The following is a 14244-nucleotide window of genomic DNA, read 5'->3' on the forward strand; positions in this document are numbered from 1 at the left end:
GTGTACTCGCACCGATTTCTCGCGTGGTTTATTCAACGCCGAGCACATCAAGTGTAAACCGAGAACACTGCCATCGCCATTCTTCGGAAACACTCTTGACCCATTTCCACAACGTCCCCACTTTGTATGTATCAACCTGCTGCGCTGCTTCTCCGACGATATCTCTGTTTCTCAATCGGGAGGAACGCCACTCGTCGCTAGCCCGCTCTTGGCTTTCTTGTCCCTCTCGCCAACCCTGCACACGATACACCGCAACCCCTTAGATCGCTGCACTACTCTTCTTGAGATTTATCTCGATTTACCCCTTCAGAGCATTTCTTACACGTGTCTGCCCTATTTTTCAAGATAGTTTAAAGTCTTTCGAGTGAAAAATCGATACAATTAATTTGATTTTCTTCTCTCTTAAGAAAATGATTCGCATTTGTTATCTACAAAAGGAATTTTGAAGGCTTATCTGAAAATTGAGAAGAAAAATGCATTAAGATTTTCTTCAGGAAAATACACATTGTTTTTTTTTATCTTCAAAAAAATGACTTATTAATAGCGTTTCTTAAAATATTACAATATTTAAGATAGATATAGAAAATGATTATAAGATATGTGTTTCGTACATAGAGAAGAAATCTTAAAAAAATTTTTAAAGACGAAAGAAGAGACTTACTTCATTCTTGTGAGATAAAGAGCGATGAATCGCCTCACATTCCTTTCGCTTCGAAAAAGATCTCTTTAAAAACAGATTTATGCATAGCCATTCAAAAAATAATTAAAGAAGCTTTATTATGCGACTGCTTCAGTAAAATGGAGAACGTTTTTTCTTCATGTTTCTCTTTTATTATTATTTCTGTAATACAAATATTGATTTTGTTTCTTTTTTCCTTCGGGAAATTTATTCTACGTCCTTTGGGAAATTTCGTTGTATTTCCACTTTCGTTGCCCAGCCTCTTTACAACGAACCATCGGCGTACCTCTCAATCCTTGACGTCACCGACTGCGGGCCAACGCGCGCCATATTATTTACTATCGAGCGTTCACCATCTTCGGACGTACTTAGAAGATAATAAGGAAGATATCGCTCTCTTCCTCAATGAATATCATCACATATTTTTGTTTAACTTTTATTATATTAATATCACCACGATTATCTCGTGTTATTTATGCAATATGTCCTAATTAAATCGTATAATAATATAGTAATTAATATTACGTAAATATAATTATTATATTAATAAATTTTATTAATTATTATGTATCTTTCTCATCGCATTATGTTGTATGCAATTATATTATTCTCCGAAAACGCATTTCTTTAATCTATAATTAAGTTTTCTAATATTGTCCAAAATTGTTTTCTATGTTGTTCATCGATAAAGAACACACACGTCTTTCTAACGACGCAAATTCATCTTCAGCACTCAACTGTATCTATAGTGATTTAAATTTCTCTTCTTGTCGATTTGGTAGAAAGTGATAAAATTTTATTTCGTTCTATCCATCGAGAGATTCATTCGTGATGACCCAGATTTATTCTCAACACATCCAGGCTACATCTATCTTAATCACTTTATTTGCGCGTCGATGAGCGTACACTCTGCTCTTCCCTTTTCTTTTCACAATTTTATTATGTTTACTCCGTGGAAATTGCTCGTCGCAAATATCACCATCATTGTGTATATCGGTTCCACGTTGTAAATATAAGTTTCCCAGCCCGTATGTATTAATAGGTATTTTGTATGTGTATATATATATATATATATATATATATATATATAAGTGTGTGTGTGTGTGTGTGTGTGTGTGTGTGTGTGTGTATCGGTATTTTCTCTTCTTCTTTTTTAAAGATTTTCCCCTATAGGAATATTCTTAGCTCAATATGCACTAACCCATTCCCTTTCACGTTCACCCTCTTCGCAAGTTCCTCGTTGTTAAACATCGATCCCGCACACATCGGGGTGTTTTGTATCGCAACTAATAACTAATAAACGTGTGCTTTATATCTTTCCCATAAAAGTCGATACTGCGACGAAAAATAAACGTCTGTGTCATGACGCGACGTCGGTAGCGAGAACGAGAACGCCAGGCCAGTTGGGGCTATACACCACCCATCCTATCCGGAGTCATCCAAAGGGCGCAGCAATTCCGTCGCAGTTCACCCTCTTCGTTTCACTGCGCACTCGTTGCCGATGGACTCGTCGGTGCGATTTCCCCCCTTCTTCACTCTCGTCGCATGCGTATATGTATATGCACGCTGAAGGGGATGGCGAGGAAAGCTAGAGGAGGGAAGGTGGTGATCCTAATCTCCGGTGCGGGTAAATACTGCAATTTAAAAATTTTGACACGAGTAATTACATCATTGATAACATTGGATAATTTGCAATTAATCAATTTTTTAAGTAAAAGAAAGAGAGAGAGAGAGAGAGAGAGAGAGGGAGAGAGAGAGAGATTTACGCGAATATCGTCAAAATCAACATGTATACGACAATGGAATGAATTCAATATATGGTAGATATGTTCTCGATATATTTTATGACGCGCGCGACTACTGAGAATATATTTTACTTTACATTTTTTTATATAAATATATAATAATTTGTATAATCCAAACGGATGAGAGATTTATTCAAAAATTATTAATTTTTGTGTGCGTTTTTTTTCTCTTCTTATAAAAAATTCCATCAGCATTAAAATTTAAATCGAAATATTGATATATTCTTGTATATATTAATTCAAAGGCATTTAAATTTGATTTTATATTTGTAGTTTTATAAGCATCGTTTTGCAAAAACCGTAACTCACAAAAAGGATTTATAGTTCAAAAGCAAAAAGCGATGTTGCGAGTGCCAAATTCTAAAATATAGGAACAGTAGAAAGAGAGAGAGAGGAAGTGAAAAGGTCAGGGTGACTGCAATCACCCTGCGACGTTAATGCAGACCTACTTTTTTCCACGATATCGAGGGCCAAGCGGCCCAAGGACCCAGATTTTAGGAATCTCCAAATTGTTAATTTGCGATATTATAACACACTTACAGCAGATCTGCTTGATCTCTGTCGTCGATATGTTATAATGTTATATTACATATATTTACATATATTCCGAAACTCGACGATTAATGTTCAGACATTTAAGAGCACCTCGAGCATTTAAAAATTCAAGGAAAAGTATCCAATGATTGATTCGAGTGATATCTGTTCAGATAAAATAAAATGTAAGGATATTTTCCATGGATTCGATTGTGTCAATTAATATTCTGAAAAATAATAATGCAAAAGTTGAAAAGCAGAATTGATTTAGTGCCAGAAAATTACTGTAGAATAAGTATGTAATAATTACGGATATCTAACAATACGAGCACGCCTGTTCGTTTCATATAAAAAGCGGGTCAAGCGGACAGCATCGATTTTATTTAAATTCTCGGTTTTATTAAATAACGGAAATATTTATAAAGTCAATAGAAAATTTTTTTATAGTTTTGTGCGATTACACATAATTATACTATATGACGAACTTTTTGTCAACTTTTTTGTTATCAAATAATTTTTTAAATCTATCACATTAATCAAAATTTATAAATCTGATACAATATGAATACCATTAGTTTTTAATTCATTACAGTATTTTTTATATCTGTAAATTTTAAATTCTTTTTCTAAGACAATGAATTATTTTTATATAAAAAAAATTAAATTTTCAAGAAACAATAAAATAATAAGACACGAAATAATTTTAATATTTTGAAGGTCGTGATCAATTTATTTATCTCGTAACTTGATATTATTCATTATGTGCATGTACTATAATTGTTTAATGATAATATAGTAGCATGTTTCGCCATAGGAGGTCGTAAGAAACATCGATTCTTTTAACAATAACAATGATATATAATATAAAACCCGATTTTAATATACATATATCGAAGAGACTATAGATATAAATTTATTTCTATCACAAAGTTGGAAAAGCATTACTCGTAAGCCTATTACAATTTTATACATTACTTTTTTTCAGTAACAGCATTAATATATTTATTTGTAACAGAAAAAGTAATTTTGATACATTTTTGATAACAAATTTAACAGTTACTTTTAAAACTAATGCAGCATAATTTACATTATCAGTACCTAATAAATTAATTTAATATACAATATTATGAATATCTAATAATTCATTATAGAAAAAAATGTATGAAAGTTATTTTTTCCATTATAAATAAGTTTTATAATGCTGTTGCTAAATAAAACTGAATAATTTTCATTGTTATCTTCTTTTTGTTCAAGTGCAACAAATTTATTTTGATATTTTTTTAAATATTGTTTTAAATGTCAACTTATATATAAAAAATAAATGAAATTTGAAATCATCCACAATATTAATATCAATATCAATAGTAATTTTAATAGCAAAATTATATCAATTGTATTATATTTCAATTAAAAAAAAAAAAAAACGTTCAAAAATATAAATTTCATGTATATGTGTATATGTATAATTTAGTCTTTGTATTAAAAAAAAAAAAAGTAATATCTCATTACTTTTTGAGATTAGTAACAAATAATGGGAACAAGTTACTTTTCAGAAAAAAAAAATGATAACACAGTTACGAGTTATTTTTATAAAGTAACTTCAATCCTGTCTAACCCTGCTCTATAATTGATAAAGTTATAGATATATACATTTTTTAAAATAAAAACAATTATATTCAATACGCTGTTTTACATTTTGGGCAATAATAATATTAATATTTAAAATTAACATAGATTATTTATCTGGTAAGATATTGAGAAGCCACTCTTTCCAATTTTGGATCTCTGCACGACTCAATTCATGTTCAATATTTTGCAGCGGTATAAATTTTACATTCACACCAAGCTCCTTCAGATTCTTAGCACTTTCCTCACCCCATTCAATAGGAACCAAAGTATCTATCGTACCATGGTACTGAACAAGTGGTACCTTATTATGTTCTGGCCTTGTTTTTAAATGCTAAAATTGTTTTAATAAATAAATAAAATAATAAAAATATAGTTTTAGACTCGACAAAACAAATATTTTTAAAATTTGATCATAGTGTATAAAATGTTACATTTTGAAAATTTTATTTTTGTGAAATCCGTTCATAATTATCTTTTAATAATTGATTTTATGTACCGTATTATAACATGTTTTTCCTTTAGGAAAAACTTTACAAAGACTAAATTATACATATACACATAAGTATTTTTATTTTTAAAAAAATATTAACAATTTTATTGTATAAATTTACCTCATAGATTATAGATCCTTTGTTTAGGAAGGAAGACATAACAAAGCAACCAGCTATACATGTTTTGTATCTGTATGCTAAATGCAACGCAAGGCAACCACCCATTGAAAAGCCACCTAGAATTATTCTGTTAAGTGGAATTCCATTTGTTACTTCTCTATCAATCAAGTCTGATATATTCTGACACATAGAATTAACTGACTCTATATGTTCTGGTACTTGATTAGATATCGCCATGCGATCAAACCATACATTTTGCATCTACAATAAAATTTTAGTAAAACTTTACAAAAAACTTGCTATATAAAAAAAAGATAATATAAGTTTTATCCTGGAACCTTAACTAGAAAGCCGTTTCTCCCGACATTTATTTTTAAAAAATTTTCAATGTACGTTTTATACATATTGATATTAATTAAAAACTGTCTATCGTAAGTGTTCCAGGATTAATCCATAATTGTACCATCCCGCCATTTGGTGTATAAGGTTGACTGGGTGCGCTAGGATAAATTAACTTTATATGTGGAAACTGCAACTTTTTTCTGTTAAGAATGTCAATCCATTCTTTGATATCTTCTGCCGTGCCACCTGCAAATAATATAGAATATATAATTAACAGTTAAAGCAATATTACATAGAATTTTACTTTAATTTAAGAGAAAAAATATAATTTTACTTTAAAAGTTTAATTGCACTCTTTTTTGCTTATTTTGCATTATATAATTGACAGACAGATTTTGCTTATGTTATTTTACCGGAACCGTGGAAGAAAAATACAGTAGCTGTATGCTTTCTCGTAGCTTGCACGATATTCGCTTGTGAGATTCTTGCGATTGTTGCCATTTTCTCGAAGCTACTGATTTATTTGTCCGCCTCAGTTTTCTCTAAAATTACTGTCAACGTATAAAAATATAAAAGCCGCACTAAATATTTCTACTGATATATCGTGACATGTTAGAATAGGAAAGTCACGAACTAAAGTATTATAGAAGCGCGTCTGTCATCAGGTTAATACGTAAGAAATGACACTTTATTATACTAATTTTACGTCAGATTCGAAAACATTTATTTAGTCTTACGAAATTAACTGTATTATTACATTATTATTATTACTCGTGCATTTTACATCGCTTAATTACCTGATTAATTCACTGTTTCGATCGTTTCAATATTTCAAATTTTGCGCGCAGTGCCACATCTTGATAATTCTTACACCATGGTTATAGTTATGGGGCACATCTCGGCCATTTCATTCAAATCGCGTCATATTTTCCTCAATAATGGATCTTTTGTCTTTAGTGGCGAATTGGCGTATAAATATATATTCTACGTTATTCTTCTACAATTAATTGTGCTAATTATACTATTTCTGATTCGCTGTCGCGATTACATCGAACTTTATTTTGATATTAAATATTAGATCTGTTCGCGCGTTTCAACATTTTTTAAACGACATGTGTACGTCGAGGGCAGCAAGTGCAATTACACGGAGCGGCTCGATTGCTGCGATGCGATTGGCTGGCCGTGTCGATATATCGATAATCGCGCGAGGCAAATTGCGATTCTCGAATTATCCTCAGTAACGAACATCGAGTCCAAATCGGCGGAGTCGGATTCGAATAGCTCCGTATTTTTCGCGATTTTTTCTTCTTATCATCGTCTAGAAGTGAATCCCGCGGGTGAACAATTATCGCGAGTGTATCGTAAAGTGTCAAACATTCGTCGCAATATTGAATATCGTTCGCAAACGTCATTATACACGCGAATATCGGTATCGACGATTCTTGGCCGGAATCCGGTGCCGGAATCGTCGTCGAAAATCACCCTCTTCAATAAGTAATTTTCTCGTCAAAAATGTATAGTAAAAGTACGCGATTTTATCGTCAGATGTGTCTAAATCGTCGTTCTTTAATCAATTAATGGGTTCGATTACGTTCTTTGTAATAGTTGATCGTAATTGTCGTAAGGGTTGGGAGCGGCAGGGGGGAGGGGGGGGGGGGAGGGGATGGGATACGCTTGCTGTTACGATTGCTTCGAAACGTTTGATTGATCGATCAGCATCGATCGAATCCTTGCAAGGAGCAAGGATTCCTTTGTTCGATCGAACGAGGCAATTGTTATTTCAAAATGGATCCTTTCCAAGCATCCTTCGTTTGTTAGCAAAAGTCGTTGAAAATTTGCACTACCGCCATCTCGGCAATCAGACAAGAAGCACCGAGTTTAAGGAGGACACGGTAACAGGCAAGGATCGAGTTACTTAACACAGGCCGGTAACCTGTAAAAAAAAAAAGAACAGCGAGCGAAAGGGGGAAAAGGAAACATTGATCGGGCGAGCTCATATAATCGGTTTCGTTCGCGGTCGCTAGATGTCAGCTCGATGACCGATCGCATCGTGACGTACGCTCGTCGCGTATGACATTGCCGTAGTGCTAAAATGGCCGCGACGGTTTTCGAGAATTCGAGTGCGGTGTTGTGAGTGCGCGTGAATTTCGACAAGCGGATCATCGCCTGGCAAGGACGCCGCCGACGCCGGAGGCTACCCCGAAGCATGACCGACAATCCCGCGCCGCTGGTGAGTCGTGACATTTCTCACGAGACGAGATCGGAGGATGCGAGAGATTCGGGACCGCGGTGAGGTTACTTGTCCCGTCATCGGCGGCTTCCGCGCGATCTTCGACAGCTGCCGCTGTCCGCGACGTGCGATTTTTTTTTGTTTTTTTTTTTGTTTTTTCGCCCTTTCGAAGAATCGTTTGTCTTTGATGATTTTACGCATATATATAAAATTCTCTCTTCCGCCTATGCGAATGTTCACGTACGTGCATCGCGCATCCGACGAATGCGCAATCTGCGCAAACGCGCCGGTCGAGGTTCGATGCCCGCTCCGCTTTTCTACGTCACTCCCTGACAGCGGCTATCATCTGTTCCCGATGACGTCACTCACAACGATGACGTCAACGGTTCCCAGTCTCCCGTAGAATCGTACTGTTCCTTGCTTCCGTCTCGACCTTTTTAACGCACATCTGACCCATCCAGGTTTTATCGTATTTACTTGATATTGTTAACGCGCTACACTTGTCAAATTCGCGATATTAATTATTAATTTAGAGCGAAAAAGATAAAATTATAAAAATACATAGCACATAATAAATAGACGTAATATTTCTTTTAAAATAGAATAGAAATTGATTATATTTATATGTCAAAAGTTTAAAGATTGGTCATTTGTGTGTTAAAAATTAAATATCTCGCTCATTGAGATAAATAATTAGTCTGTTCCAAGATGACATCATATTTACGGTATGACGTAGGCGGGACCTATAATATAAATGATGCTGGTATTACGCGGTGCTCGCTTACGTCAGATGGCAATCCACGTGATTGCATCATAATGTTGCATAAAGCAAAGGAACATTCTTGCTAAGGGCTGTTACATGCAAATGTTGAACTAAGCAATTTACCGTATACTCTAGAAAATCGAGGTACATTATAAGGATACAGTTATTATTAAGGAACTTATATTTTTATTTTGTGAAAAATTCTTGTCTGACAATTCTTGACAATTTAAATAATATTTCGAAAGCTTAAAAATTTAAAAATTAAAATTATAAAGAACAAAAAAGCGTGGAAAATATAACTATATATTTTTCTGTCATACTTTAAATGTTATATACTGTAAAATCGAAAAAATGACCTGAGAACGAATATTATTATCTCGAATGAAATTTTTCTTTTGCTTATAAGAATAAAAAAAAAATATAAAAATTAATTTAAATAAAATTTCGTTTAAATTTTGATAATCATTTTTTGAACAGAAATTTATTACGATTGTGATATTTACCAGTAATATTCTAATTCATGGTTTAAAATATTGATCTCGATTTGAATTTATTAAGCGCCAACTACGTCACCTGAGAATATACTACAATTGTCTCTTTTTGTCTTTTTTCCCCTCGATTATTACTGGTGCATACAGCGAATTACCAATTATTATATACAATACCAATATTTATACAATTTTTCTATCTTTGTATGTATTTGTATTTCTGTACACGTGTATATTTTTATGGCTTTGCTGCGCGACTTTCTCGAACATCGAAGACGAATCGCAGAGTTAAACGATTTTAATCTGTGAATTGAATTTATTGCTTTCTGAGATCCGTTTCGCGAAGGGCTTTTTTTTTTCTTTTTTCTTTCTTAAGCTTTTCCTTACCCAAGGAAATATCGCGATTAAATTGCTTCATAGTTTCTTCGGAGACGATGTAGCATCTGGCATATATTTACTACCGTAGAATTGTAACGCGTTTATATAGCTTGGAGGAAAATCGGTGAGGAGCGATTTATCGTAGTCGATTTAAAAGATCGGCTTGTATAGCTGGATTAGAAATTGCAGTTAGTTTATTTGGGCGAAATGTACGAGATTACCGGATTGCTATTAGGAGACAAATGTGCGTGATCACGTTAGACAAATGTCTAACGTAGCAATCCCGCAAGATTTCCGGTTTATCCTAGGCTCTCCTCGAAACCAGTTGCGGTTCGAATCGAGCCGCGAATATTTTTAGCGAAGATTCGCGATACGAGATCTCGCGAGGTCGCTCGTAGATGTCGCCACGACCGTCGATATCTACATTTTTGCAATATTATTCATCCACGATTGTTTCGATTTGACGTAATATAAATTCGAATCGATACAATACAAACATTTATTTCCCACGATGTTTTGATACGAAATAAAATGGCAAGGTTGAAAAAAAAATTAATCGGCGCGTATGCAAGAGCGAAAATATATTTATAATTTGATGTAAAAATAGAGATTTTTTTGAACGGAGATCATTCTTATCAGAATGTGTAATTTATCTCAGAACGCGAAAATTTCTTTTTTATTTCTATTTTCCGATCAGCGAACGCACATTGCTAAATAAAATATTTACGGGCACGGTAATCGAGGTAGAACGAATTGTTGTAGGATTTAGGTAAAGGTCGGAGAAAATAGTCGGGAGGCGATTCAGGTCGCGCTAGAATTGCGTGAGATCGGTGATCGTCATCGGCGTTTTCCGGTGAGATATAAATGCACATTCGCACACCATCATCGTCATTGCCTGCCTGATTGTCCCGCCATTATTATACTCAACGAGCGTTACATATCACGCGGATATCATTCCGCGAAAAATATTCCCAGTTGAGAGAAAAAAAAATCGTCTCTTCCCGGCTATAATATTATTTCGATGAATTTTCTTTCCTTTTTTTATTTGATAAATTGCATTCATTATTTTGACTTATTATTATTTGAAAAGATATCTCATTTCGAATCTTGTACGATCGTTGACGTTGGATTTCATTTTACGATTCGCGCGAATAAATAATGCTTTTTAATCCTATATTATATTTCGTTCCAATTTTTACACTCTTCCGTTGATCTTATCCTGGCGATTTATTCAGGTTGTTATACGAGAAGAAATTGGCGCTTAAAGAAAAGTAGAAAGTAGATACTACATTCTGTGATGTTAAAAGAACGAGATGAAAATGCATCGGAAGCGGTACGTTATTTCACGCAGTCACGCTAAGTTATATGAGAGATTACATGGCGATTATGTATGAATATAGATTAGAGAATATAAATCGCAGAAGATTGCATTCTTGGAACATATCCAATTCGTACGAACTGAGAAGCTTCTCGATTAACACCGAACAATCTTTTATTTTATTGTTGCATCAATAATTTATTGTCTTTCGCGATGAAATACTAAATTATATTTTAATATGTATGCGACTAATTAGATTTTCTTCCGCGAAATTATAATCTCGAATTATATCCCGTTTAAAAAATAATTTAGATTTTTAACATTATCGAATTATTTCCGGTATATATATAAAAAAAAAAAATTATCTGAAAATCGTTAATACACAAAACCAGCATATGCGAGATTTAATTCATTTTTTTCTCAATCAATTAGATTTTCTTCCGCGAAGTTATAATCTCGAATTATATTCCGTTTAAAAAATAATTTAGATTTTTAACATTATCGAATTATTTCCGGTATATATATAAAAAAAAAAAAATTATCTGAAAATCGTTAATACACAAAACCAGCATATGCGAGATTTAATTCATTTTTTTCTCAATCAATTAGATTTTCTTCCGCTAAATTATAATCTCGAATTATATTCCGTTTAAAAAATGCTTTAGATTTTTAACATTATCGAATTATTTCCGGTATATAAAAAAAAAAAAAATTATCTGAAAATCGTTAATACACAAAACCAACATACGCGAGACTTAATTCGCGCCATCCTTAATTAATTAGATTTTTTTCCGCGAAATTATAGTTTCGAATTATATCCCGTTTAAAAAATAATTTAGATTTTTAACATTATCGAATTATTTCCGGGATATAAAAAAAAAAAATTATCTGAAAATCGTTAATACACAAAACCAACATACGCGAGACTTAATTCGCGCCCTCCTTAATTAATTAGATTTTTTTCCGCGAAATTATAGTCTCGAATTATATTCCGTTTAAAAAATTTCATTTTCGACATTATCGAATTATTTCCGCGTATGTAAAAAAAAAATTATCTGAAAATCGTTAATACACACGAAACCAATACGAGACTTAATTCGCGCCTTTTTCAATCTTTTTCAGTATCTGAATCGTAGAAATTCGAAATCCTTAAGTATTCGTATCTTCGCATGCATCGAAAGAGGAAAGTTTCGAACTTTTTCAGATCGAGATTTTCGCCCTTTTCTCGTTAGCGTATTAGGAACAACGGGCACGAATTGGAGCAAATGAAAATGCGATGAGCCGTCCCGGTTTCACACACGAGGTCTCGATGACATGGCTCGTGCTTTTTCTCTCGGTTGATTTCTCTCTCTCTCTCTCTCTCTTTCTCTGTGGATCTATCTATACCGAGACGTTGTTTATACCCGTATAATACGCCTTCGCGTCGATTGATGATGCCCGCCGCTTGCGCAATCGCCGTTTGCGTTTCACATGATTCATCCGCGTGAAACGTCGGCGGCGTCGTGGACGTTGATTTCACGAAAACGAGGTCGTACGGCGATTGTCACTGGACGGATCTGTCGATGATTCGCCGCGGCACGCGCATTCCTAGCGATGATCGGCTGGAAGTAGCGATGGGTAAACAGGGTGTTCGTAATCGAGCTGACCTAGTTGAAATTCGAAAGTGGATACTGATTCGAGAGCTATCTCCGTCGGAAAGAAAATTCTGTTGGGGTTTCCCTCACTCCTCCCCCCCCCCCCCTCCCCCCTCCCTGGGGAGTTTCTCGAAATATTCTCGAAAGTCGCACAGGTTAGCTTCATCATTTATTAAAGCGCGATTAGTGTATTGTATCGTAAGCGCGCACTTTGCGGGGCGAAATTACGAAAAGGGGATTGTATATAAATTGTGGATTGAGTACGCCTTGATGTTTTTCCGTTCAATTCTCAATTGTATTCGCAATTGTATTTCTGAAAGCGAAATTCGCTAAGATCTCACGGAGTGCTATTGAATTAATCTCGCGATGAATATTCCTCGATATTTTTCTCCTGCATTCTTAATTGATATAAGAGTGTCATTTGTTATGCATTGAGCTTCGTCGAGAGAAAGAGCTTGGAAATCTTCGACATTAATAATATCCGGCCGTATTCTTTGAAAAAGGAAGTACTAATTGTGTTTAATATTTCAAGCAGAGATATATATATATATATAAAATTCTAACGTGCATAAATTTTTTTTTATCGTTTGCTTCAATATTGAAATATTATGTATTATAAATGTAATCAACGCGTGATATACAAACATTTCTGACATTTCAAACTTTTGAAATTAATGCTCGTTTTCCGTCTTCATTAACTATCAATTATCGACTTGATAACTGCAACTATCGATCAGAAAAGTACGACGTTGCGGTAAAGGCGGTCGTACGGAAAGGACAGCGACGTCAAGAGTGACTCGGGGCTTCCTTCGTCCCTCCCCTCCTCCCCCCCCCTCTCCCCCTCCCAGAGGCCCACCTCCCCCCCATTCCCATCTCGATTCCACGTATTGCATGTTAAGTTAGATTGACTCCGGGAGAACTGAACCGTGAGCCACTCGAATATACAATATATATACGCGCGCAGTCTTTCTCTCTCCCCCTCTCTCCTTCGGCTTTTCTCTCCTCTCCTTCCTTTCTTCGCGATACACGCTCGTCCGAGCGTACGCACTCTCTCGCAAATGCGTGCGCCAATTGTATTTGCATATTTCAAATTATTTCGAGGAAGATGCTAAGTGGGTCGTCGCCAATGGAGCGATTCCGTCTCTACGGTTTATCTACGAGATGCCGTTCCTTTTTTCTCTTCTTTTTTAATCTTCTCTCTCTCTCTCTCTCTCTCTCTCGTCCGCGTAAGTACACGCGGGGGGATGCGCGCGATTCATCGCGCAATCGATAACCGCAAATGGAGCCCCGCGAATTTCTCCGCGAGAAATTGACGTCGCCATACACGTGGTCCGACATTTCGAACGAGGAGGGAGCATTCTCGTATATTCGCCTACGTAAGCGACTCGCGAAATCGTACGTGGCGTGTCATTTAAATATTTGCCCGCGCCGTGTCCTTTACCCCTCGCGAATATTTATTACCGCGAGATCTTAAAGCCGAAAAGTTTTCACGACGAGCGAGCACCCTCGCGCGTCTAAACGTCGAGGGAAATTTTCCTCTCGCGTCTTTCCGTGTTTTATTTGCGTTTTTTCTTTCTTTCTTTCTTTTTTTTTTCTCGCATCCGCCGCGCGCTCCGACGAAAATAAATAAAAATTACGTGCCCGCCTCCCCCCTTCCTCCCTCCCTCCCTCCTTCCCTCACTTCCCCGATGGGTACATTCGGTCGGGTTTATATTTGCGAATTTTCACGCTCGACGGCCGAATTCGTTATGAAGTTTGCACACCGGGTTCTCGTCAAGCAGCCGGCGTCTACGTATCGACATAGTCTCGAGAAAACGATAAAGCGCGTCTCGA

The 14244-nt window shown here is 35.3% G+C and overlaps 2 protein-coding genes across 3 annotated transcripts in view; one reads left to right on the forward strand and one right to left on the reverse strand.

Annotated features, from left to right (window-relative positions):
- Positions 1-1751: 1751 nt before the first annotated feature.
- On the reverse strand, positions 1752-6220 carry LOC138939194 (lysophospholipase-like protein 1). 2 transcript variants are annotated; one of them, XM_070306802.1, is made up of 4 exons: positions 6014-6220; positions 5722-5846; positions 5259-5519; positions 1752-2310 (listed from the first exon to the last, which is right to left on the reverse strand). In XM_070306802.1, exons 1-4 carry the CDS (start codon positions 6099-6101, stop codon positions 2212-2214), a joined length of 573 nt encoding a protein of 190 aa, XP_070162903.1. In that variant the 5' UTR covers positions 6102-6220; the 3' UTR covers positions 1752-2211. The 2 variants fall into 2 exon arrangements, with proteins under 2 accessions (XP_070162903.1, XP_070162902.1); XM_070306801.1 differs by lacking the exon at positions 1752-2310 and adding an exon at positions 4666-4978.
- A 1498-nt stretch (positions 6221-7718) lies between these two features.
- The window catches only part of Pdk1 (Phosphoinositide-dependent kinase 1), a 291017-nt gene continuing 284491 nt past the window's right edge, over positions 7719-14244 (forward strand). The window contains 1 exon segment of the mRNA XM_070307305.1: positions 7719-7830. Coding sequence (XP_070163406.1) covers positions 7807-7830 — 24 coding nt within the window. The 5' untranslated portion in view covers positions 7719-7806.

This window comes from Polyergus mexicanus, unplaced genomic scaffold (genome assembly GCF_030449975.1).
Source record: "Polyergus mexicanus isolate NDT 795.1 unplaced genomic scaffold, iyPolMexi1.0 SCAF_14, whole genome shotgun sequence".
Taxonomy (NCBI): Eukaryota; Metazoa; Arthropoda; class Insecta; order Hymenoptera; family Formicidae; genus Polyergus; species Polyergus mexicanus.